We start from the raw sequence: 27584 nt of genomic DNA on the forward strand, positions 1-27584 counted from the left end.
GCTAAATACTTGGTGTTAGGGTCTTGCAGGAAATGCAGCATCAGGGCTAGAGAGTAATTTTTCTGGCAGTTTGGGAGACTTAGCAACCTGGGAGAGTTTTCCAGATATTAAAAATTGCTATTATCCATATTTTTAGCCACAATGGAGACGTTGCTGCGATATTAAAAACGACTGATTGGGTTGTCACATTGATGATTTTGTGGTCATCATATTTGATGGATTGCTATGAAATTTGGTTCCTGTCCCCCTCAGGATGAATCGTAAACACTTAAATGAACTTCTCGTCTCCAGCACCATCATCAGGTCAAACTTTTTATATCCATCACTTTGGTTTATGACCAAATATCTGCAAAACCAACAACATGTGTTCAGTGCTAATAATCAACTGATAGCATGTTAACAAACTAAACTAACATGGTAAACATTATACCAGCTTACTATTAGCATTTTAGCATTGTCATTGAGAGCATGTTAGCATTTAGCTGATAGCACCACTGTGCTAGTATCACAGAGCCTCTCGCGTTGATGTCTTGTTTCAAAGAAGGCAGCGAATGAACCAGGAAACGTTTGCTGATCGTCTCTTAAACTCGCTAACATGTTCGTTCTTTCTTATTTCACCTCACATAAGCTACATGCTAACAAATCTTTTAGCAGCTATCCACACACCAGTTTCAATTTCAACAGCTGTACTTTGTGTTTAGTGCTAATTAGCAAATATTAGCATGCTAACCAGCCAAACTAACATGGTAAATATTATACCTGCTTAACATTAGCATGTTAACATTATCACTGAGGGCATGTTAGCATAGTGATAGCATGCTAACCAGCTAAGCTAACATGGTAAACAGTACACCTGCCAAGTATCAGAGCGAGGTGATGCGGTTTAAAGAGCAAAGGTTCTCTTCCACGGAGTCGGCCATGTTGCACTGCCATGTTTCTACAGTAACCCAGAAAGGACAAACAGAATAGTTCTGCAGAGAGCTTTTTGCAATTTTAGCCACCATAGGGGAGGGTGAAGCAAAGGCTGTTCATTTGGTTGCAGTCTGCAGCCTCACTGCTGTCCTTTAACCCTTCATGCTGGGATATGAATTTTACAGAAACCATGATTGAACAAATATGACAACTCCAGGTGATGAAACTTTTATTTTGAGACCTTCCTCATGGAGTCTGGTCAGACTTTTCTTGTGGTGGTGGGCAGGTGGATGTGTTTGGCGGGGCTGGGGGGGGGGGGGGGGCTGGACTCTTTGAAGCCTTTGAGATCTGTCAGAATGTACAAAGACTGAGGAAAGTCAAGCGTGACCAGACAGAAAGGTGTGTAAGACAAAAAAATAAATCAAATAAATAAATAAAAAGATCCAATATCTGTCTGCTTGATGTGAGAGAGCACCTACATCGATGGGTGGAGGAGTCCCCCCCTCCTCTCTCAAATCCCACAAGAGAGGTGGAGAACAGCTGAGAAAGACATTCAAACACACCCCCATCTCAGCCAACACACACACACACACACACACACACACACACACACACACACACACACACACACACACACACACGCTGCATGGCCTTTATGAAAATATCCCAAATTTAATCAGGATCTGCAAATTTCATGAGCAGGCCGTCCTCCTCCTGAATTTCTTAACGGGGTGTCAAACCAATCTCGGCTGTGACATCTGACATCTGAGCACTGAATCAGAAAATCACTCATTCCAGACTGAAACCGACTTCTCTCTCTGATTAGCAAACCTGTTCTTATCTCACACCTTCACCGCCGCTGTGCTCATACTGTGACCTCTCTCTGTGTCCAGCCCCGAAATCTCATTATACTTGAAATTTGAGGGGAAAATGTAACAGCAGAGGATTGCCTATTATCGTCTGGTACTGGGAGAAAAATCGAAAAGAGGAAAAAAGATTGCGGCCATGCTAGCCGCTCTGTGAAGCTGGACTCATTCGCACTGCTGCTTGGAGCCAAATGCTAATGTGTGCATGCTAACAAGCAGAATGTTTCTCATTCTCACCTTTTCAGTTTAGCGTGTTAGCATCATATATGCTGCACACGTGAGGCTGCTGCGACAGCTTGAATCAAAAGGCTTCTTTAAATTCACAGATCTGTTCCTTAAACTGGACTTCCTGGATCTGATTTCAGATCAGTGAGCGGATCAGTACAGTTATCAGGATTTAACATCTGAGAGCTACGAAGTTTTGAACCAAACCATCTGTAAATGTGGAGATTTTTCACAGGATAAGTGAAAACTTCGACCTGCTGCTGTGACGTCACAGTCTTCCAGCTCCTTACCTGCTGCCACTCTCCCTCATCTGCACACCTGCTCAGCCTGCACCCTTCACCACTCGGCCACGCCCACCTGCCCCATCACCTGAGACTCAGCTCCAATCAGAGCAGTACTTAAACGCCTCTCCCACTCTCACCCACTGCCAGATTCATCAAGGATTCATCCTCTGGAAACCATGAATGTCATCTGTCTTTTTACTTAAAACCGCTAAAATAAACCTCATGGTGGTGCGAGAGGAAAAAAAAATCAGGTGATCACCTCAGTCACTAGGATTCATCCTCTGGGGACCATGAATATTTGTACCAGGTTTCATTACAATCCATCCAATAATCGACGAGATCTGATGCTAAAAAACATGTGACTCAAGCTGCAGTTTGATGACCAGTATCTCTCAGCCAATAGGAAACCAGTGTGAGGGACAAAACCAACAACCAAACCAACCAACCAATGACAACATGTATGTTCCTGACTGCTTTGTTGGAGGGAAAATAGAGATTAAAAGAGGACATCAGAGAAAACACTTTCACGAACTCAAAGAATCCATTTTTCTCTATTTTCTGTATAATTTTGGAGGCGGGGGAATCTTCGGAGTCCCTTCCTTCGACCTGCGCCGTGCAGGCGGTGCAGAGGATGCTGGGTAATGTCGGTGGATGTGCGCCTGGAGTGATGGAGCTCCTCTGTGACCAAATACTCATCTCTCCTCTCACCCAAAAGAACCCATTAATATTTCAAATTAATGCAAATAGCCTTAAATGATGAATAATTGCCCCCATATCAAAATTCAATTACTGTTAAACACTGACGAATCGCTGATTGAAAATTATGAATAATTTCTTTGACAGACTAAGAGGCAGCGAGAGGTAAAATGTGAGAACAAAAGAAGGATTTCACAAAGCGCATTGTGAGCGTGGACGTTTCATTACACACCTGGAACTTTACCTGCACACACACACATTTTAGAAATTTAACCTCTTCAAACTTACTCATTCACTGCTTTTCTAGCAAAGTCAAATGCTGTATTTTAATATGATACATGTAAAAAAAAAAAAAAAAAAACACTAAAAAAACCCCCACACAGACCCAGTGAGGGCGGGTTTGTACAAGTATAAATACACACAAATACTGCTTTGTTCCCAGTTCCTCTCTTATTCTACATGTATATGAAACACAAGAAGAGTTACAGGTTAGACTGAGAGGTTCTTTTTCTTTTTCAGCCACGTCTCTTATTCATTTTTCACCTGAATGTTTGTATTCATCAGTGTTTTTTGTCTCTTTTTTTCCTTCCAGATGTTCAGCGACAGCTCTGACGTTTGTTCCCTGTTTGTCTGTTCATCAGAGAACGAATGAGGATCTGTTTAAAGACATGAAGAAATCTGGGTTTGGAGTATTTTCTTGTGTTTTTGTACAGGTAATTTTGAGTTGATGCACAAGCGTGTGCCTCTGGATGATTACCAAACCGTAATTTAGCCTTAAACCAGATTGACGTGACCATAACACATACTCTTAAATACTAATAAATACTCAGTTCTCTGAACTGAGTTAGTGGCAGTCTGTGAACATGTTCACACCTCATAATATAATATATAAACACTGTAAATCAACATATTGGATCAGCCCCTCTCTGACACAGAGAACTGACATTTAGCTTCACAACGTTAGCATCTACTGTAAAGTTTATATATGAGACATGATTTTTTTCTACTGCACTCTGCTGCTGGGCCCCCTCTGATTTATCGTGCAAGCCCTTAAGGGGGTCCTGACCCCGAGGTCGGGAACCACTGACCTACAGAAGTCATATTTTCATACACGATCATAATAACAGAAACTCTCCAGCCAAACAGGTTTACTTCTCTGAATTTAGGCTCAAGACAAATATTTGCTCAGCTTTCTTTACTGCAGTAAAAGTACTACTTGTACACTGTAAAAATATTAAGTTATAGGTAAAAGTCCTCCAAACACATTCGGATCATTAACAATAATTGAAAGAAAAAGCAGCAAATCGGACATTTGAGAAACTGGAGAGGATGAAGTGTCACCACCTCAGCAGAGGAAGTCTGTGTTTTACATCCTGTTTCACATCAGTATTCATATCCTGTGGTCCTGCAAGACCCTCTGACACAACATTCAGGTCAACAACTGAACCTAAACCACTTAGGATTATGTAAAGAATACATATGGACTCGTATATCCAGCGCTCTCCTACACCTTCAGGGGGAAACCGTCAGCCTCTCACAGGTCAGGAGGTCTTCGGAGTCCTGCAACACAACAGCTGCTGGTAAACTGGAGACAGTGACACTGACCTGCAGGTCACAAATGGTTTCTTTACTTTCTGCAGGCTGAACATGAAGTACGGTGGTGTGTTAGGCCAAAAGGTGGAGCAGCGGGTCCACTCTGCAGCATGCATGCTCAGAACAGGCAGCGCAGGGCGGATGCCAGCGAGTATGAGGAAAAGTATTATCAGCAAAATGTACTTATATCAAGAGTAAAAGTACTTCTGTGTCAGTAAAGTGTTCCTGTCAGTGTGTTTCTATCTGCTGTCTGTGGATTCTTTTTACTGCTGTAGATGTTTCAGCTCATTGAACTCCTTTATATCCTGTTGGTGCTTTAATCTTCATCAATGCTTCAGATTCTAGAAGACCATCATATGTTTGCAGCGCGGCCGTCCTGTGAGAACCACGTATCTCCAAAAAGTTTGATGAGCTCAGAAAAACAGGCTTTTTTCTGTTTTTGTGATGATGAAAAAACTGTAATCTGAACAAGTAACTGAAGCTGCCAGACACATGGAGTGGAGTAAAAGTACAATATTTGCCTCTGCGATGGAGTAGAAGTATGAAGTTGCATAAAATGGGAAATAAATTGTACTTGAGTGCAATACTTGACTAAAAGTACTTAGTTACATTTCAACAGTGTGTCAGCAGGATTTTCTCAGGTTTAAATACTTTATGTTCAGTTAAGCAGTTCCATCTCTAACAGTGCAAAAAGCTCAATCTTATGAAGGCAGTTCGGCTACAATCTGCTGCTAAATACATATATATATATTTTTTTAATTAAAACAGGTGATTACAGTTAGTGCACTGAGAGTGTTTCAACCTTTCTTTTAATTCTACTGAAACCTGTCCAGCTATATCTTTACATAAGAAGTATGAGGCGTGTTTAGAAAGAGGAAAAAGGAAAGTGTGTCAGAAAACACTTGAAACAAACTGATTTGCATAGAAAGCAGCCTGCAGTGATTTTACTGCCAGACTAAATCGAGGCCACGTTTCTAAATGTTCTACTCAGAAACATGAGACTGGTCTGGACCGGACGGGTCTCGTCCGTTCAGCATCCTCCTCTTCATCAGCAGCTCCCTGGCTGAGCAGAGGGGACTCTGACTGCCCTGTTGGCCTCCAGTGATGATGTTCAGCTCAGTAATGAAGGGATTCCCAGAAGGAGGAGCTGCAACGTGTCACATTTCTGCCGACCCTCCTGCTTTTCCCGGGAGTCTCCTCATTTCCTGCCTCCTCCTGCTGCGACACCTCCTTCCAGTTTCCACATGGGTTACTGCAGCAGTGGTAGAAGGAGTACTGTGATCTTTTAATTGAGTAAAAGTACTGCTTTACCCTCTGGATCGAAACATGACAACATGATGAACTCATTCATCGGTTTCCTGGAAACAGCTGATGTAGCTGCTCACTCAGAATACGAATCACATGTTTGTGCCCCGACTGTGAAAAAAAACATCCTCTTAGGAAGGTTACTCACCAAGTACAGTAGCTGGTTAGGCCCAAACTGTGGTTCATCACGCTCATGATTCAACGGCGCCATCTTCAGGCGACGCGTCTGCAGAACAGCTTCAGCTGCAGCATGATGCTCGATCAGTGTGAGGCTGTTTCCACTGAAACACATCAACTATTGGAAGGATTAACGTGAAATTAGGTGCAGATGTTCATGCTTTTATTCTGACTTTTCATCCAGCCTCCAGCTCTGAAATTTGTGACTTTGCTTGGTTTGTTTGCTGATTTTGACCTTTAGAAAATCTGTTCCAGGCATCTTTAATATTACCTGTAGGTCTTTTTATCACCACACGATGGAGCCAAAGCAGCATTTCAGAGCTGAGCTGCAGCCTGGTTTGTTTTCTGTTGCAAAGCCAAGATACTGGCGCAAAAAGTACAGTAAAAGTACCAGTACAACAATGTACAAATAATCCATTACAAATCAAAAGTCCTGCAAATCCTACTGAAGTAAAAGTACACAAGTATTATCAGCTAAGTGTTCTAAAAAGTATCAAAGTGTCCTGTGTACTGATGTTACATATGACATAATTAGATGGTTGATGGATCAAATAAAGTTCTGCTGCACAAATCAGAGTTAATTTCTGATATTTGCTGTTTTGTTAAATGTCATATTTGACTTGTTTAGGTCTCAAACACCTTAAATAAATCTCAGAACATTAAGGTGGAAATTTCTACACATAAACTGTGAGTTAATCCCCATTTATGACATGAAGAACTAAAACTTTCTGTCTGATTTCAGACTCAACATCTGAAAAGTGAAAGAAAGATCAATGCAGCCTCTTTATGAAAAATTAATACAGCTGTCAAAGAAATGAGAAAACTACAGTGGAGTAAAATATCTGAATATGGTGATACAGAAATATAAAGAAACTGAAACTGAAAATATTCAAAGTACAAGTAGAAAGTAACAGTCAGTAATTCTAACAGCCTGAAAATCATTTAAAACCTGATTTTAATCCACTCATCTCACGTTCAGACTGCTTCTCTGCAGTATTCATGCACAGTTCTGTAGTGACGGACTCAAAACGACAGAAAGTTAATGAATCTCTTCTTCTTTTGTCATTACTGATCTCTTTTGTGAACTGCTGCTGAACTGCTGAGCCTTTAGCTTTCATGAACCAACTCCCAGAGCAGTCATTTGTTTTCAGAGCCACTTCCTCCCTCCCTCCATCTCTCCGTCTCCTTCTCTTTCTTTTTGCTTCTTAATAGAGCATCAGATTCCTCGCGTGAGAACGTCGTATCGGGTCCGGTTGATTGTGATATTGGGTTTCTTTATTTTTCCTCGTCTTTAATCCCTCATTCAGACGGACCAGTCAGCCTTTTCTTTGGGGACAGCTTGGATTTCAGAGCTGGACTCAGACGAGCTTAAAAAACAGCTAAAACACAGGTCTTTTGCATATTTTCCAAGAGTAAAATAATGGTTCAGCATTGCATGAAGTGACTGCTCACTTAAAACTCTCTGAGCACAACACAAACGGTAATCTGAGGCCTTGAGATGAAACAGGAAGCATCAGCCTCTTTACCTCCAAAATGAAGGGTATATTCAACAAGTACGCCTCACCAAGAGGAAGGAAACTGCATCTGTTGTAAATTATCTTTAATTTGAAATAATAGTTAGTAAATTATGTATTTTCATAGTAAACCATGCTGAGGGACAAATTCGGAGCAGATGTTTTCCGACCAAATGATCCACTTTTATACACATTATATACAGTAAATATCTGTGAACGTGGTTCTTGATCAGCAAAACAAAGAGTTCATGTGATTGCTCTGAAGTCTTTATGATCATTTATCAGTTGCTCAGAGGTGAAAAGATCACAACTTAGCATTAGGCTACGCTACTATAGCTCTGTCAGTCACAACGGTCGGTTTTGAAAAAGAACTAGAGACCTTCTTGTTAAAAACCCATTATCACATGCTAGCATGCTAATGATAAAAAAGGTGATAATATATCTGCTAAACATTAGCGTGACATGCTACCATTGTCATTGTGCCATTTTAGCATGCTGATGTTAGCATTTAGCTCAGCTGCTAGCATGGCCGTAGGCTATTACTTTATGGAGAATTACTGTAAATTCCCATTTCAAAGTTTTTGCGCTACCAAGCTAATGTCTAGTATGTTAACACACTCAAATGAGATGCTAAACATTAAGCATGTTAGCATGCTGCCATTAGCATTCAGCTCACCTGTTTTTAAAGTGGAGATGACGCTGTGATTGGACTGATTCATGTTAAAACACATCTGTGGTTTATTAAGAGGTTAATTTAAAGCCTTACTTTGCGCCCAGATGATGCATTCACTTGCAAAAGAAAGTGAACGTACTTGTGAATTGCCTTTGGACCAGGCACCATAGATGGTTTAAACAGGGCCGTCAGTCACAGCCTCTGACAGCAGTCCTTTATAATGACTTCATATCCAGCAGGACATCCTGAGGTGAATGTGCTGTGTGAGGGCAGACAGAGGAGGGAGGCTGCTGGCGGTTACATAATGGCTTGTGGGAACACATATATCTCAGAGGAGTGATGATGTGGGAGCAGGGAGACTGGAACAAAAACATTAAATGTGCCATCATGCCCACAGATACCCCACAGATAACAACACAAGCTGGCACTGGAGCTGGTGCTGCAGACAGAGCGCAGGGTCACAGTGGGCTTCACCTGAAACCTGCTCACACCTGAGCTCTGCAGGTGACTGAGTACAATCACACACTGTCCTCACATGAACCCCCCCAGGGACAAAACGACACGCGAGGCACGGAGAATCATACAGGAGGCCAGCTGACGGGTTACAGTTGTTTAATGGCAAAATAAATTAGACTTGTCTGAACGGTTATATCTTTCATACATTTGAGCTACTACAGAGTGTAACATTACCTTTGATGACAGAAGCACAACAATGTCTGATGATCTCCTACAGGCAACAATGTGTAACAGTGCAATGAGTTAAGTTGACAACCAAGTTCTGCTTTGATACGACCGAGATGGATAGATGTTTTACAGAATATACATGCTGTTCATAGTGCAAGTACTGAATCACACTCCCTAGTTCACATCTGTTCACACTGAGAACTAGAGCTGCCGTCTCTCCAACATACTGTCAAACCAACAAGTGAAACCAGAAGACACAATGAATTTATTACGCGCTGCAACATGATGCACACCATTAGTCTTGAGTGATTGGACAACGTTCATCCACCAGTTCTGTGCTTGGTGGTGAGTTAGCACCTGTAAGCACTACTGCTCCACAAACAATACACGTTTAAACTCACTTTAACGTAGTTACAAGCAGATATCAGGACATTTCAAGTGTTCATTAATGCATCTGTCAACTTCTTCTGTGAAACATCTGTAACTGGATAAACAGATGATGAGTGACAGCAGATAACTGTCATTAATAAACACTTGAAGTCCTTCTCTCCACCATTTATTCAATGTTTACATACTAATAAATGCTAAATGTGGGGTGAGAGGTTAAGTGTTACTGTGTTTTTTTTATTTTGGCTGCTGCAGTTGGGATTTAAGTGTCTTGCTCAAGAGCACATCAACAGAGGGTAGTGACAAAGGGAAAAATGCTGAACTTAAATATATTTCAAAGTATTTAAATACTGCATTTTGTGTGTTCCGTGTCTAAATGCTCATTTATTACAAAACTATATTGTAGTTTTTTTTTTTTAAATTGCCAGATAATTGGCAAGTTTAAATGCAACTGTGACTCCGAAAGTCACATTTCTTACCAACAAAGCTGCGTTAGTGTTGGGAAAAGATCAGTTTCTACATTTCACAGCTGATCAAAATCCAAGCCAAAGAACCGACTGATTAAAGGAGATGCTCACAGTTTTCAAGCCTGCCTTAAAACAACGGGGGCCACCATGAATCAGGCTTTTCTGGCTGTCTTCGTTCCTCCTGCTCATACCGGCCATTCATTTCTAATGTGCTTCCAATGTAAGTGAAGGGGGACAAACATCATATATTATATATTATTATTATTATATATATGTTCATCTGTAATTTTCCACTGTGGCCTCAGCAGGTGACATGACATGACGACCTGGTACCTCCTCCTGCTCTTTGACTGGTTTCTCTCTGTGGACGTCTTGTTCACGGTCTTGTCACACTGATTGATATTTGGGATGGACTGCTGGACTGGTACAGTGTTATTGTCCAGTTTCATTCCCTCATGGTGGACATCAGGTGCTGGATCATATGATGTCCCATGATGCACAGCTGCATTGGTGAGGGATGGACTGATTAGAGGTTTTTTGTGAAATGGGTTACCAGACTAGACCCAGTGGGGCAGGAACCACATCCTGCTCCACTCTGAAACCACTAACGACAGCAGAGCTCAAACAGAAGGTTAGTTATGTACGGTAACTCCAGGTTCTATGGGTATACTGTAGAGTATAGGCACAGTCCTATACTCACATAAACTTCACTTAAGCTTTGAACATATTTGACTGGATTCTGTCATCCATCACTTACACAGAAACACATCCAGTAAGAACAGGAGGAAAAGGGACAAACTGATTTACGACAGACCTGAATTTAGACTTTAAAGCTGCTAAAAAACAAACTCCCTTTGGCTGAGCTCACTGAAAAGAACGTTTACGTTAGTGAGAAGAAACATCTCCATACTTCTAAAATAAAGTACGAGGAATGAATGATATGATTAGCTCCTGGTCTATGATGGCTCCTCTAAATTCCACTCAAAAGAGCCACAGTGATAGAAACTGCATATAAACTGGATATTTCCAAGATTCACTAGATTCCAAAGTCCACTTGCAATAAATCCTGTTGGGTCCACCTTCAGCCAACAGGATTTATTTCACAACATTGATGGTTAGCTGCAGCATCAATATACAAGCTAACCACTGGATAAAGCCTGCAGATAAATATTTGAGACTGAAGATACTGTACCTACATGATCAGAAAAAGCCTTTTTTCAGTTTGAAATGAGATGGTTTGTAATTCTGGGCGAGCCACAGCAGACACAACATCTAGAAATGATGGTGAGACTCCTGGAAGGGAAACTCTCTTGATCACACTCACACACATCTGTCGGTCCGATCAGAGCATGTGAATGGAGTCTCTATGGGCCGGTGTTTTGGGAAAGGTTGATGCTCCCAGTTGGAACGGCAGGGAAGGCAAACGGGTCCACAACACCGTTCAGGGCAACTCTGGGGATCTGTGGAGACAAAGTGTAGAAATACTGTAAATTAAAACCTACATCTGTTTCAGATTGTAGGAGGTTTGATCCCCTTTATCGGTCTCTCCTGATAATTAAAGGAGGAGAAATCAGGTCTGGATAATTTATCAGTACAGAATATTTGGTAAAGGTTTGCAGATTAACTTGTGATCTATCATCAGAGCTGTCCAGAGGTGGAGGAAGAATTCAGACTGCAGTGAGAAAACCACAGTGCTACAGAAGGTAAACTCTGCATGTCAGTTTCAGTTTTACGGGAGGCTTGGTCTGGACTATGTCTTGGCCGGGTGCAGTGACTTCCTGGAGTCTTTGCTGTTTGCTTGGTGACTTCTGGAAGATTGGTTAAGAGAGAGTCCAACATGCACAGATTGAGACTGGAGCTCTTATAATAATGCTGTGCCTTCTCCTTCTGCGGTGGTCTAATGGCACCTGAGTGGAGAATTGAAGGGAGTGGATGGAAAAGCACGTTTTGTTTTGCCAGTTTCCTGAAAGTTAGAATTTGCGCTGCACATGGATTGAAATGTTGGAACAAATGAATAAGAGGATTAGGTCTGCCTCCATCAGCTGGTTGAGGCAAATTAACTTCACAAAGGTCAAAGAGAAATGTGACTTTTACTTATACAATCTGATGTTCAACAGCATAAATGGCTCTACTTCTTGTGTACTGAAGTATTATTTGGCTTATACTATAATACTGGCACAAAATGAACAGACAAAGATTTAAGTTGAATTGCTCATTGCAATTATTTGTATGACAATTAAATGCCAGCTAAAATTTAATGCAGTGACAGCAGCAGAAGAGGCTCAACAAAGCAGGCCAAGAGCTGCCTGAGGCTGCATGTAATGTGTTCTCCAAGACAAATCATAACCATCTGGACCAAGAGTTGGGAAGCTTTTGGACCAATAATCCTGAAATCTGATCCAGGCTTTAGATAATGAACACATTTTTAACCATTTTTCTTTCCAAATTACTTTGAAATTGCTTAAAAATTTTTTCTAACAGCAATTTATTTTACCTGAGCGTCACCGTTCCAACAGAAGAATGATGACTGTAACGATCCATTTTCCGGAGGATAATCTGATCGAGCTGTTCCCAGGCCAGTGTTGTCTCCACACAGGTGAACCAAACTGATGTTGCCCACATCTGTACTGGAGGCCTGCATCGTCCCCTGGTTGAGGGCTGGATGGGAGAGGGTGAAGGAAGCATTTGGGGTCGTCCCCGCAATGTGTGTGGTCCCTCTGGGGTGCGGGGGTCCCAGGAGAGGCCCGTTCTGTCTGGGAGGAACAGTAGCAGCGTTCGGTATGCGACCTTCTCTTTTTTCATACATGCAGCTGCCAGATAATCGCTGCATTTCAGGCTGGGCTGACGGAGCTGTTGAGTTCATGCTGCCTGGTGTGTGTGAGGAATGTGTCAGTGTGTGATGGTGAAAACTTTGCAGCTGCTGTTGTTGCCACACCGGCGGGCTCTGAAGCTGTGGCCTCATGTAAGTCTGCTGTGAACCAGTGTGGTTTAGTGTATACTGTGCACTTTGGTCTGTTACCTCCAAGCCAGACTGATGCCAGCTGTGGACACTGTTGCTGTTTTGGGCACATGGAGGCCAAGAGTGTTGTGTCGCCTCAGGCTGAGGATGAACAGCATGGCAGGATTGTGTTGAAATCATTTGGTTGCCATGGTGGTTATTGCTGCTGCTTGTAGGCCACCGTCTGGAGGTGTGTCCCTGGTGAGTGTTACGACACTGTGTGGGTGTTTGTGTGTGTGCAGCCCTGTGAGACACAACCTGAGAAGCATCTTTTAGTCCAACTGAACAACCAACATCGCCGAGAAAATCCCCCAACAGAGTCTGCTCCAAGTCCATCACTGGTGGCTCAAAACTGTTCCCAGTTTGATGCGAACCCTGCACAAACCCACCAGTCTCTCTCCTCAGAGCCTCCTCCACGTACGAGAACACGTCATTGGCCAGGATGCGGTTTAGGTCCGTTGATGCATCTTCCCTCTCGTTATTCATCCTAACGAGGGTGTTTTCCCAGTCCCTCAGCTCTGTCTCCTCAACTTCAAGACCCTCTATCCTTCCATCCCCGATATCTCCCAAAATCTGCTCCAACGAGTCGATCATGGCTTCCGATGTGAGGTCCCCTGTGACAGACCTCTTCTGTGAAGTCTGGATCTGACCCGGCACACTGAGCAGAGCATGGCTGTCCAGGAAGGCTTGTTCCAAGGACGACGGGGGTTGTTCCACATCTAGGTCCACAATTTGGGTGAAGATTGGGAGCTGGGGACTAGGTTTCTGTGGCTGGGTGTAAACTGAGTGGTCCTGTCGGTGAAAGGATCCCAGCAGGGAGGCAGGGTCCAAAGGTTTCTCTGTTGTGGGCTCCATGGTGCCCGGTGCACCGGAGCCAGGAGGACCAGGCATGGAAAAGGCATCCATCCAAGTGTCATACAGGACGCCTTCACCGGTGGCAAGGTTGAAGGGGAGCTGCCGTCGTCTCTGGTGCAAGTGTTCCTCTCCTTCTTCATTTCTACACAAAAAATGAGCAACAAGCAAAGATTAATACTGAAATGCTGAAATCTGCGGTGCAGGTTTGGTTTCAGAAGAGGACACAATGTGATCATGGGTTCCTTCCAGTTGGACAACATGCCAAGAAAACCAAAAGGAAGCACCTGGGAGGCATCCCAATCAGGTGCCCAAACCACCTCAACTGGCACCTTTGGATGCAAAGGATGCAGTTCAACTCTGAACTCACCAGTGAGCATCTGGTGGTCAGGTCTTGAGTCAAGGAGTCTGGTTGGGCAAAGGCCAAAGGAACAATGTGGAGCCACCACCCTGTCATGTGTACTACCAGCCAGTCGGCAGGCAAAGGCAGGGTGAGAAAATTCCTTGTGGAAACATTGAACTTGGCTTCAATACATGAATAATAAGATAAGGAGCTGATGCTTACGTGAGGGCTTTCTGACGAGCAATGATAAAGTCTGGTTTCCCGTCCTTGAAGACTATCCTGGCAGAGGCCTGAACCCACAACCAGTGCCCTGTTTTGGTCAGCAGCCGGAAGAAGGTGAAGCCACTGTCTCCAGTCTTTATCACTGAGGACAGAGCAGGTGGACACAAGACAATGATGAAAGGATAAAAACAGGTAGATAATTAACACAAACATGACAGGAACTAATGCATGTGTCTTAGAGGGTAACTCACTCTTGAGGTGGTTGTCAGCGCAGTACATCATGTCAGCAGCGTGGATGAACTGATAGCCTGAGCCTGTTGTGACCAGCTCGATCTCTGTATATCCTAAAACCAGCTTCCCTCTGAAAAGAAACAGACACGCAAACACAAGGACGGACCTTTACAGGAGCTGATGTGGTTCAATCTCTGTTGACTTGCCTCATGGACGGTGAAAGGGATATTTATAGATTCACCAAAAATGCCAACCTGGTGTCTATGCCCATTGGAGCAAAGTCCATCCTGTGTTTAGTCTGGAAGATGAGGGTCTTGGTCCGGATCTCCATGACTGAAGGAGGCTGCACAGGTGTGGCGATGGCAAACAGGGCCAGCTGTGGAGGAGCCACAGTCCCATCAGGCCCAGTGATTCCCTGCATATGCAGGTACTTCAGGCGTCCACTGAAGTTTAGAGCCTGAAGTGGGGGAGATGTAACAACAGTTATGAACGTAGTTAAACAACCAAGCCGATCAAGTGACCCCAGCAGCGTCTGTAGACTCAGTTTGACAAATGTTCTCTTTATGGTACCAGGAATCCGGAGGTGTTGTCCAGGAGGCAGCGAAGGCGACAGCAGAAGCTTCTTTCCAGAAAAGAGGAGTTCTCTGGAGGGATGTACTGAGGCAACAAGCTCATGGAGCTGCTCATAGTTTTACCGCCACACTGCCCATCTGCAGAGAAACAGCATTCATCTCAAACTGGTCTGTACTGTGTTCCACCATATCTGCCTTACGAACATGATTTTTCTTCAAAGTTTGAATCCTGCATTATTTACAACCATGTTTACGAACAATCTTCTTCTTCTCTGCCTTCACTGGGCATTCCAATGTTTGTCTGGAGCGTTACCAAAAGTAGCTGCACGCCGGTAAAGCAACAACTCAGAACTCTGATTTTTTTAAGGGAGTCTGGGGTTGATTTGCTGCCACCTCAGATTACTCGCATGCAGGTTTTTGCTCTGGGGGACAGAGATCTGATCTCAATGAGGATAACGAGAGAGTATTAAATATACCAGGTCTAAACACAAAGGCAAGATCCTTTATTATCCAGATAACGTATCGGGATACAGATCTGGAGCTGCTCTAAAGATGCCATCACAAGTCTTAATGCCAAATGTTTTGCGCTCTTGTTAGGTGAGAACGTCTTATCAGTGACTCATTACAGTGTGAAAGACATGAAGTGGTGTTTACTGCAGAAAACCACTTCACCAGCTGAGGTAAATAAATGGACAAACACCCAGAAAATGATACTCTCCCAAAACAGGTGTTGAAGAAGCCAAAGCTTTAAATACCTGAATCTGTATGTACCTCGTTTCATCACAAGCCAAAAATGTCAGGAACCACGAACCTCGAGAACACCTGAATAAAATATGTATTATATTTGAACCAGACGGGTCGATTCATACTTTCTGCTCTCACGTCTGCGTCGTTCTCGCTGGGGTTGAGGGCGAAGTGGAGCTGACACTTGAACATCTCTCTGTCGTCCATGTGAACGAGCTCATAAACGCTCTGGTGGACCACGTCGGACTGAAGACAGACAGGAAGGGAAGGTACTTTACGCTGATTTTAGACTACTTTACACTTCAACTTCACAACATTTCAGAGGGAAATACTGTACTTTTTACTCAATTACTTTGCAAATTTGGAAAGCATGAATACTTCCTCCAGCACTGGTACAAAGGAAGCTAAATTTTCACACAGTTTTACCTGATGGAAGCCCAGGAAGTCCTGGATGGTCGGGGACGCGTAGAAGACCGTCCCATCGGTCGTCACAACCAACACAAAACCGTTTAAAGCCTAGAGAAATAACAGAAATACAAAATGACACACGTGCAAATGGACAAATCCACACATGTAATCCAGTGATTTGCTGCTGTACCTGGAGAAGGACTTCTCCCTCTGAGAAGCTGACTCCATCCAGGGACACCGACTGTCCATTTCTGCCGTTGGCAGAGGCGGGAGGTGGCAACCTTTTCTGAAGCGCTGCTGGAAAACACAAAAGAACAAACAACTCAGTCAAAAATCTCCTCAAAAGACTGATTTTCAAGGTCCTGACGCTGCCGAAAGGAAAAAAGTGAGACAGAAAATATATGATCTTTGACCTCTGAGGACGAGTTCTCCTTCACAGTGACGCCCTGATAACAACAAATATAAAATACAGCTAAAAATGACAAAACAATAACACTGAATGATAATACATATGACACAGTAGAAGTACATGAACGATACATCAACAAGTTTCACAACAAACAGGCCAAATTCGACAGCATGAGAGATTACCACACCTACAGTCACACCACCAAAACAGATTTAAACTGATTAAAGGGATCAACTTGTCTCGTTTGCAGAGTTTCTGCAGGTTGTTCCATCTGTGTGGAGTCTTTCAGACCCAGTCTCTCGGTCTCCTGGTGATCCTCCAGGACAGTCTGGAGACCTGGAGCAGTGCAAAACTTAAATCACGCCTCCAGTGCTCGCTCGACATTTTAAGGATCCACCTAGTTTATAAAAGAGCAATAAAAATAAAATATGGCCTAATTCTGAACAGACTCTCTTGGCTCCCCTTAAACAGGGAAACCACCTGTGTGTCCAGGTTACACCTTCAAAACACTGAGCCTGAATGAATAAACTATAATAGATGCTACATGCTGTATGTTGCTGCATTCGCCTCCATTGCTGCAAAGTCCACTCTACCCAGAACTACAATTCCCTTGATGTTTATCCAGAGAGCTTCGACTGACTGACACGAGTGTTCTGCATTAAGGCGAATCCGGTTATGCTGTTTTGTCTTCTGTGCTGCTGCTTCATTTATTACCTGTTCATGCCTTGAAGGTTTCTGCACAGATCTGAGCGTGAGGGCGCTTTCTTCATTCAGCTCACCAAGTGAGCTGTTTACTTACTCTATTTCTGAACCTCATGTTTCTGCAAAATAGCTCAATCCAGTCAGCCGAACTGGAAATTTTTATTTTATTTGTATTTAAATATGCATTCGGTTACATTTTATTTTGTTATACTTGTTGTGTGAAGCATAATTAGCTTACGTTGAATAAAATGTACTATATAGACGAATGGGATTCTCCCAGGCAGAATTGCATAATGAAACCATGTTTATGGGAACCAATCTAAACCTGATGGTGACATTACTTTATAGCCAGTACGTTGTGCAATCAACAATCACTTCTAATGATGAGTTAAAGTAAAAACGTGTCTATCTCCAGTTAAAGGACTCGTCACTACATGCTCCGAGAAGCAAGAAACTTTCCAAAATAAACAAAAGCACGTCGCTGTTGTGCATCTGTGTGTTTCTACAACACTGCTGCATCCCTGCTAATGTTTCTCTGGTTTATTTGTGGAGCCGACGGACGCGTCAGCGCCGTCCTGCAGGCCAAACGCAGGCGGCTTCCACCTCCACGAGCTGTTCTGTGTGCACATCTGCGAAGTGTTCATATATTTGTGTAAGATAAACGCATGCAGATTTCCCCCAGAATTAGCTGCAAATGAAGCTCACCAGTATAAGCAGGAAATACGGTGCATGCAGAAAGTCTGTGCAGAACACGCTGCTCGACACAACTCAGTTGTGTTTTGCTCAGACAGGACAGAACAGCACTTTTCCTTTGTGTTAAAAATAAGTGATTTTAAGCTTTGGCTAAATTTGTGTAATCTAATCTGCGATCACTGGCTTCAGTCAGCTAAGCAAAACTTTTCCTTTCCTCGCAGTAATGACTCTATGGCACGCTAACAAACGTCCCTCCCCCTTCCCCTCCCCCTCCCACCGCCTACCTCCCCCTTTTTTAAAACAAACCCACTGGATCTGCCTCTCATCTCCCCCCCACAAACCCAGGAATTCGCCCTGTCATCTCGGTCAAGAGCAGCTTTCTACAAACTCAAAGGGCTGAAAGAATCTCAAGTTTGTTATTACAGCCTGAACTGTAACCGACTCCGGGGATCCGCTCAGATTCACCAAACACATCAACATGCGGCCGAGTGCGAAGCTCGATGGGGAGATTGGACGAAAGCGACGACGAAGACGAAACAAGTTTGACTTTAAAGCTGATTTATCTGCTTCATAAAGGCTTTAACCTGAATCTGTAACCTGGCCCCCTCCCTTCACTTCCATCCTTTCCTGCCTCCCTTCCTCTTCCTCCCTTCTCCTCTCCCCCTCTTCCTCCTCAGCTCAGCACTCTGGAGTTCTCAAGGAAGAGGGTTCACACGCAGAGTCAGAACGCCTCCCCAAAGACGAGGGCCTGGAGGGGGGAGAGGGGGCCGACGGAGGGCTGCAACCCTTCAGACTCAGCCGAGGGACCGAAGACCAGACGTATACGGACATTTAAAAAAAAAAAAAAAAAAAAAAGAATTCTGTCCTCACGACCGACATTTTCCTAAATATCTTTGTGAGCACACGAACACAAATATGAGTGCTACAAGCATGCTGGGCCAGTGGGCGGCGCTAAAGTCTGCATGAACGATATGTAAAATACATTCTGAATGTGGGCAGTGAGCTTATTTTCCATTGGCTGAAGAAACTTAAAAAGTGTTTTAGCTAACATTTGCTAATCAGCGCTCCACAGAGCCACGTCACAGTAAAATAAAACCTGATTCAGAACTCGAAACGTCACAATAACACACACAAAACGAACCACATTTTCCTTTTTAATGATTCACGTATGACTGAACAGGTTGGCTAAAGTTGCTAATACTTTGTAACTTGCTGCTGATGATTCATAAATACAAAAAACCCAAATACTTTTTTCAGCTATAAAGAATTAACACAGACTTAACGTTTCAGGGCAGTCCCTGAACACAACACACGGAGTGCCTGATATCACGTCAGATGTTTTTGCTGTTTTTGGTCTCATTTCACTGAAAACAGCTTCCTGATGCTGCTGCTGCAAAACGAGGTCGATGAGAGCCGTGAGACTCAACCAAAACAACAAAATGGAATGAAATAAAATGCACCATAAAGCTGAGGTGGAAAGAAACGTGAAAAGTTGTCAGATCAGGGTAGTGGATTAGAAGTATAAAGTAGCTTAAAAGGGAAATACTCAAATCAAGTACATCAAAATTGTAGTTAAAGTAATTGAGTAAATGCATTTCCACCACTTAACACTCAAAATGTACTCTGTTATTTCCACCGTCCACTATCAGCATCAGTCATGCTGCTTCCTTAACGCCTTTAACATTCATCTGAATGAAGCAGGACTCAGCATCTCTGGCCTGTTTGTGACTCAGCAGAGTGGAAACAGATTTATCTGGAGGCCGAGTTAATGACAGCGCTGCCCTCCGCTCAACCTCGTTCAGCCCTCGTTATCGACAAACACAGGAAGCAGGCGTGAACATCCAGCTCTCCAGGCAACCGCGCCCCCCCCCCCCGTGCCAGACATCCTGAGCAGCTCAGACTCTGGACTCTGTTGCTACGGTGACAAGGGTTCACCATAGTAACCTCCGCTCCCGGCGACGGCAGCATTACCGGGGGCTCCGTCAGTCCCGCTGAAGGGACAAGTCTGTCCAGAAGTGACGGTTCAGTCGATTTCTGAGCTGCTGACAGAAGCTCTGACCGTGGTCTGCGCTCACTGCACTGAACACGGTCAGGCTTCCCAGAGACCTGCAGTAGACACTCATTGTCCCCAGGAGATGATTCTGAATGATTTTGGAGGCCTCCTCACTTTCCTCTAGCACCACCGTCAGGTCAAAATTTGCAACTGTAAAGAGGAGATATCGAAAAGTGATGTGAAAATCGCCATGAAACGTCCTGAGCAGGTTCATGGTCCCCAGAGGAAGCATGTTCCTATTTTATAGGCCGTGTGACCTTTATGATGAATGATGTGCAGAAACCTTACATGAACTGAACTGAACTGCACCTGCAGCCTAATTTCTCTGAGAGATCAGTGTGAGCGGGGGGAGTTGTTTTTTAGTAAAATGTTCACCTGTGAAGTCTGATGTTCTCTGTTTGTTGATATGTGGAGGTGGGCGATGCACAGATCTGCTTCCATCTTACAGCCTTTAACTGTAACAATAAGGCAGATCACAGAGCAGCCCTTCCCTGGTTTGTTCCCTCACTGATGCAACAACAGGTTCAAAACATCCAAACACACTTCAACAGTCAATAAAAAAAAGACATCAAAGGTTGCGTGAGGACCGAAAAAAGTTCTGTTATTCTGAAGGCTTTGTTGTGTTCAGCCTTAAACATGGGGCCCATTATTGGGCCGTGAACAAACATCCTCCACAATCAGAGGAAACTGCTGTGGGAGATAAGATGGAGAGTGGGAAGAAGTTCAGGAGACCACCGAGAGAAAAACGACCATGAAAGCTGAAACGCTTTCATCCCGGAAAGTTCGTGATGGCCGTGTTTTCAGCGTCGCTCGCTCCACACCGAAATATCTCCAGAAACTCCTGGATGGACTGCCACGAAGCTCTGTATGAACATTCAAGATCCCCAGAGGACAAAACCTCCTGAAGTCAATTATTCCCTGACTGTTCCTCGAGCGCCACCACGAGGTTGGAATTTCTTCCCAATAGCTGTAAGCTTCAGCTGTAATTATCCTCCCCACAGAAAACTGTTTCACTGTACCTGTGAGGTGATGTGGACTCAGACAGACGTATAGAACTGGTTTGGTTATAACCAGGTTTGTCTCATTTCAGCACAGAATCGGACAGAATAGAGAAGGTTTGCAGTGGAGATTAGTTCAAACGATCAGAGGCCTCACAGCTTCAGAGGGTTGTTCATGTTATTGTGTCCACCCTGTGCATAAGAGCATTCAGTCTTCATGCTTTAGCTGAAGGTGTGAAATGGTTCTTGTCTTACATTGTTGCATCATGTGACCGTAACCAGGAAATAAGTTGGTCTGAAGGGTCAGAGGTCAGACCTGAACGCTCAGATACGTGATCCCATTAGATGAAGGCAGGGCAGACACAGTGTTCATGAGCTGCTGGGTTACACCTGAACAAACACACAAAGCCTCTGTTTCCCAAGACCAAATCTGGGTCAGGAAGATTTCCTATCACCGCTTCATGTCCACAACACGTTTGTTACAGCAGGGAGATAAAAGACGGAGGAAACTGGAGCGAAAGAGGCTCAAATGACCAAAAACCTTTGAGGAGTCATCAAACAGTGGGGAAAAGTAACTAAGTACATTTAGTCAAGTAGTAAAGTAACTAGTAACTTAAGTACAATATTATCTAACTGCATATAAAGTAGTAGAAACTCTCTCCACCTGAAGCAGCTCCGACAGTCAAACGCTGGCGGCGATCACAAGTTTAACACTTGAACGTCCATTTTTTTTGCTTGTTTGGCGGGTGACGCTAAACGCGGCACAGCGGCGTTTGACGACAGCTCGTGTGTGATGTCGGCTGGACAAACATCAAAGTTGAGAGGAGATAAGGGGTGCGTAATACGACGTATGACGGCACAGGGCAGAATGTGCTGATGAAGATACTGTCTTCATCTGATAGGCCTGGAAACGGAGTGGCAGACTTCTTCTTCTTACGCTGCATCTCTCAGCTCATGCTCTGCTTTCTGTAAAACCTTCAGCTGAACATGTTTTAAAAACATACTCAGAACAACATACGTCTGTGGCCACACTTTAACTGGCTTCTGTAACGAATAAACTCTCAGGTAACGTGAGGCTGCGGTCGGACTGGGCTCCATTCACAAACACTCAGCCTTGCCAAGAGCCCTCATGTCGTGCCACCGAGCCTCATCCCCCCTCTGCTCCATCAACAGCAGCGATCGGCCGGCTGATAGCGGAGCCAGAGAGGCACAAAGCGAGGGGAAAGGCCTGCTGGACTCTGCTGTTCTGTGGTGTAAAATCTGGGGCCACAGCAGCTCCGGTTACTAACAATTCAGCCAGAATGGAGCCAGTGTTTCAGTGGATTTCAGCCAGCAGCTGAAGCGTCTTAGTTCACTTTGACTGGATTCTAACATACAACTGTTTTTACACCTAAATGTCAGTTTACTGGAGGACCACTCGGCCACTGAAAACCTGTGAAGCCTGAAAAAATGGCCGCTGGTGATGTCACAGCAGCGTCATCAAGGTCAGTTCAGGCTTGGAGACGACAGATCTGTAGGACAAAGTGTGGGTGTGGAAGATGGAGGAGACTAACAGGGAGTGAGGGTCTGATGAAAGATGCAGCTGAGTTGCATTGTGGGAAATGTAGTTTTGGGGGTGGGGTGGGTGGGGTGGGGGGTGACTCCCGAAACTTGGACTGTCAAACTGTGCTGAACAAGTACAAATAAAGGTTCTGTGCCTGTGTTGCTTATTTCTCCCCAGTTGCTTTCAGAAACATATTTAAGTTTACTGTTTCAGCCTTTTCTTTGCTTTCTGGTCATGTAGCAGCAATTCTAAACACACTCACGTCTTTCTTTCTTTCTTCTGCATAGACAGCAAAGTTTCTTGAAAAGGCCGTCTTTCCAGCCACGAAGTAGCCCTTTAAGCTGTGAAGCCACACGAATTCACAAGAACTGACCGAGCTCATGCTTCATGGTTAAACTTAAAAAGAGAAGTGTGGCGTCATTCTGAATGTCTCTAGTTAACAAATCATGAAAAGGACAAAACCTACAACATGTCAGTCTCTTCCTGGCTTCCCTGTACTGTCTGCAGCCTTTAACTCAAGGCCCATTGGGTGCTAATGAGTGTGCAAAATCTTCCAAAATAAAAAAGGTCATAAATGCTCATTAGTTTCCTACAACACCTGCTGACTGCACTTTTCAGCAAACAGATCAGAGGAAACAGAGCATTTCTTGGGGACTATTTTCAGTGGCGTATTAATCCACATTTGGTGATTTGGTGACTGTTTGTGGCAGCAGGACGGGGTGTGTGTGTGTGTGTGTGTGTGTGTGTGTGTTTGAGTCAGAATAGACTAAAGTGTGTGTGCTCATGGTGATGAAGGAACATGTCAGCCAGAGCAGCAGTGAGGCTCACTGATGTGTTTTTAATTGTTTTTGGAGCTCTTTGGCGCAGAGGAAGAAGATCTATCCACGGCCTGATAGATCTTCTTCCTCTGATAAAACTAGCTGGTTTTGGTCTTTTGTCGATTATAAAATATAGAATATCATCATACCTTTTGGTTTATGCATGCAGAAACACTGGAATGGCCCTTTATGGCAACAGAAAAGCAGCATGCAATTAAACTGATTATGTGCTTAAGTTGAACACCTTAATCACACTTTATGCTGAAGAGAAGGCGACTCCATCGTTTCAGTGGCACACTTTGACACCCAGACAATGTGCTGATGGTGCAGGCGACCAACTGCCGCCTTTGACTGGGTGTGTCGATCGGCATCAGAATAAAGACGTACTGTTAGAGTCTGCCCGTCTCATGTTCCTCTGCCCAGGCTCCATCTGCCCTGCAGCTCACGCTCCTGTTTCCCTCCCGGCTGATCTCCCATTCATTATTCCCAGTGTCAGGTTCCCTCTCTGACACCCCAAACACTCGGAGTTCAGCCACAAAAATGTCTGGATCAACATATTTTCACAGCTGACACACTGTCCCACACATGCCGTCTCTTCATTTGAGTATTTCACACACATACGACCTTTTCTGTGCATCCTTTACTCTTAGTTAAGGCAGAGGTCACTCACCATGGAAGTAACTCTTGACCTTGAGGTATCCCACACTGAGCCGCAGCACTGACAGCTTGTCCAGGCGACCTCTGACCTCTTGGGAGAAAGGCAGCAGGCTGGTCAGACGCTCCAGCTCCACATTCAGACGGTCCCGGTGGCGTTTGGACGGATTGGTCTTCACAGGTGGAGGCTTTGAACTTCAAAACAACACACAAGACAAGAGGGTGTGTTCGGTGATGCTGCCTGCCGAAACATATTTGCTCTGACGATCTACAGCACACAATGGAATTTCCATTTAAAGAGGGAGTTTTTGGTAGGAGGCAGATTTTTCATATCCTGTAACACGCTCATGCAGCACATCTGAGCGTGTGTGTGTGTGTGTGTGTGTGTGTGTGTGTGTGTGTGTGTGGACGTAGGAGACGTGTGTGTCACACTGACACACTGACTCTTCCTGTTCATGACAACAATACATCCGCAGAAAATTCCAGTGTAGAATTTCTTAGAGACGATGTCGGTCGCAGCCCAAATAAACTGTGAACCACATCAAACAAAGCTTCCACTTCCTGGTTTTAAGAGCAAGCAGAGGCTGAACGTGTGGTTCATAGTTTTATCATTTCAAGACTCAGAGACACACAAAGAGGAACGTTGTTTCTGACATTAGTTTCCACATTCGCTCTGTTAGTCTTTGCAAAATGAGTCAGGTTTGATTATCACAATAAGCATCTCTGTGTTTAAAGCCCACGGCGGCGGCGGCCAGGAGCGACTCCAGCTGTAAGCCAGGGCTGTGGTGAAGGGCACGGAGAGGAGAATGAGCCTAATATGCATGTTTTTGATGGTGGGGGAAACCAGAGGAAAGAACATGCAAAGTCCACAGAGAAAGGACCTGAAACTGCGAGGAATCAAACCCAGAACCTTCCACTGTAAGACAACGGTGCTAACCGCCGAGCCACCTACCACATCTGATCAATATAAGACATACTGAGAATTAACCATTGAAATGAAGTCCACACAGCTCAGTGGAAATCCGTAGTAATATAAGGTAAGACTTTATTGATCCCACACGGGGGAATTAAGTCGTTACAGAAAGCAAATATTAAAAAAGCAAAAAACAGCTAAAGCAGCGGCACAGAAAGGTCAAGATGGAGAGTACAAAGGATAAGGAGTAAAAAATAAACTATGTATATGTACAGTATATACAGATTATAGAAACACCAAATAACATAAAAATACTATTGCCAATATTCTTATGACAAAAACTACGATGCTGTATAGCCCAAACTATTCATTTAATTAATCCATTTTAAGCTCTAATCCTTTCAGTGAGGATCGTTGCATTGCTGTTGCCGGTTAGCAGGTTTAGTAGGTTAGCTATGTTGCTAAGCTACACAGCTCTATAACAGGAGGTTAGGGTTAAAGCAGTTGCATCTCCACAAAAGATGCATAAATCGTCCTGCTTGTGTCAACTGTCACTACAAATCTACAAATAACTGGAGCCTCCAGCTGCGCTAGCAGCTCCGTGAGGCTGCACTTCAGCTAAAGCTAAAATGTTAGCATGTTGATATGCTCACAATGACGATGCTAGCACACCCATGCTAAATAAGAATAACGTTCAACACTTTGGTTTAGCATGCTAACATGCTAACAGTTGATAAAGTTCAGCTGAGGCTGATGGGAATGTTTTTTTTGGTTTGGACATAAACAAAGTAAATTTTTGACCTGATGATGGCGCTGGACGAAAAGTCAGATCACTGATTACAGTTCAGGGGAACATGAAGCGTGTGTCTGTTGATCTTCCACTTGACCTTTGCCATCATTACTACAAATTACCCCAACGTCATTCCTCCCCGACATGTCGGGACAGGCAGCAGGCCTGTGTGCCATCTCCCCCCTGAATAAACACTGATCTAAGAAAAGAGATGGAGCGAAGAGGAGCGAGAACAAAGCCGGCAGGAACGAGGAGATGGAGCACGGCGAGAGCCCAAAGCCAGGCTGATGGATGCATTATGTGGATTTACAGCTGCTGATGGATGAAATGGTGGCATATATTTGGGGAATAAAATGCCAGCAAGGAGTAAATAAATGAAGCCAGAGTAAACATAATGAATCACAGGATATCTGCTGGATATCACATGAAGTAAAAGTACTTTAACATTAATCAGCTCATCGGGTCGTTTACGGTCATGGACAACAGCAAAACACTGCACTTTGGCAAAGTTTGAGGTACTTGTACTTTGCTACCATCTTACGCAATTTAACCTCTACTTCACTACAGCGCTGAAGTTTTCACTCCACTACATTTAAATGATAACTTCAGTTACTTTGCAGATACATAACAACACAAAAATCTAAGAACTAAATAAATTACGCTGTACTATTATAGGTTCAAATAAAACTTTATCGATCACTACAAGGACACTGACAGCCACCCAGCATATTAACTCCACCTTTACCAGCTGCAACATTAGGCTAATGAACTCATCAATAATTAGAATCCAATAATAGATATAATTCTGACACGGGCCACTGATTAGCACTTTTACGTTTGAAGTTTTACGTAAGTAAACATGATAATGTACGATTTTTACTTGTAACAGAGTATTCCTACACTGACTGTGGTACTGCTACTCCTTCCACCACAGCCACTATCACCTGATCGACTCACCTTATCTACTCTTAACGTCGTATTTGCTGCAGGTGAGCTACCTGCACCCACCCACCCACCCCCACCGCCCGGAAATCTAAAATCACCCAACTCTAACTTGTCTTGGTGGAAACAAGAAGTGGATGTGAAATGACAGGTGGTTTTACTACGACTATTAGAAGTTACGCAGTAATATTACGGCGGTGATGACAGTGACCAACGTTAACCCCGCCCACTGACTGAAGGCCTGTGGGGAGCGCTGCGACTGTTTCATACCCTGCGGTGACATATAAACGAGTAAACACAACATTTTCAACATTAAAACTTACATTTTCTGAACGGGCTTCTTCCTCCTCTTCACCGCGTATACCCCACCGCTCCCCGGCATGATGGCGCGGAGGTTTCAGCCGACTGTCTCCTTCCTTTCACTTAAAAGAAAAACCCTCCAAATGTTCACGCTGACATAAAAAGTTAGATTTCTGAATATCCAGACACACCCTGAATGCCTCTTCTCTTGTAAAACCTGTAAAACCTCCAGGTAATTTACTCAAACTCAGCTCGCGCGGACCCAGGACAGAAGTAATCCACATGCGTGAAGTCTTACGGGATTTTGCAGCGACCCTGTCGGTCAAAGTCTAATCTAAAAAGTCGTGAACTTTCCAAGTGAAGTACAGCAGCACACACCTCAACCAGTCTCCGCCTGTGTCGCTGCTGCTGCTTCAGCCAATCCGGTGCGCCGTAACATCGCTGCATCTCTGTCTCGCTGTTTCTTATTGGTGTAAACCTTCGCCTTTGTTTATCATCGCCCTCAACTGTAAAACTCGTCGTTTACATGTAAATATGTTGTGGTTGCCTTAATGGTCGGTTTTCCAGAGGGGGATAGGTTGTTTCCCCACTTCTAAAGCTGTAAAATTTAATATAA

General features: G+C 43.9%; 1 protein-coding gene across 3 annotated transcripts; it reads right to left on the reverse strand.

The window, feature by feature from the left end:
• Positions 1-4495: 4495 nt before the first annotated feature.
• Positions 4496-27294, reverse strand: LOC143338051 (aryl hydrocarbon receptor-like). 3 transcript variants are annotated; one of them, XR_013079220.1, is made up of 13 exons: positions 26992-27294; positions 24040-24218; positions 16344-16450; positions 16172-16261; positions 15871-15991; positions 15000-15139; positions 14684-14886; positions 14450-14559; positions 14199-14340; positions 12278-13778; positions 11108-11243; positions 6030-6176; positions 4496-5828 (listed from the first exon to the last, which is right to left on the reverse strand). XR_013079220.1 is itself a non-coding variant. In XM_076758177.1 (11 exons), exons 1-11 carry the CDS (start codon positions 27048-27050, stop codon positions 11148-11150), a joined length of 2745 nt encoding a protein of 914 aa, XP_076614292.1. In that variant the 5' UTR covers positions 27051-27294; the 3' UTR covers positions 8127-11147. The 3 variants fall into 3 exon arrangements, 2 of the variants coding, with proteins under 2 accessions (XP_076614292.1, XP_076614291.1); XM_076758177.1 differs by lacking the exons at positions 4496-5828; positions 6030-6176 and having other exon boundaries at positions 8127-11243; positions 16344-16447; XM_076758176.1 differs by lacking the exons at positions 4496-5828; positions 6030-6176 and having other exon boundaries at positions 8128-11243.
• Between the last annotated feature and the right edge of the window lie 290 nt (positions 27295-27584).

This window comes from Chaetodon auriga, chromosome 19 (assembly GCF_051107435.1).
Source record: "Chaetodon auriga isolate fChaAug3 chromosome 19, fChaAug3.hap1, whole genome shotgun sequence".
NCBI lineage: Eukaryota > Metazoa > Chordata > Actinopteri > Chaetodontiformes > Chaetodontidae > Chaetodon > Chaetodon auriga.

What these genes read in the sequence shown, in the direction of transcription:
- LOC143338051 (XM_076758176.1), bottom strand. Translation starts at nt 27,050, where the DNA reads ATGCCGGGGAGCGGTGGGGTATACGCGGTGAAGAGGAGGAAGAAGCCC. An exon ending in CCAATGGGCATAGACACCAG is followed by an intron (nt 14,560 to 14,683) that starts GTTGGCATTTTT and finishes GTTTCTTTTCAG; the next exon opens with AGGGAAGCTGGTTTTAGGAT. An exon ending in GTTGGAACGGTGACGCTCAG is followed by an intron (nt 11,244 to 12,277) that starts GTAAAATAAATT and finishes TTGTCTCCACAG; the next exon opens with ATCCCCAGAGTTGCCCTGAA.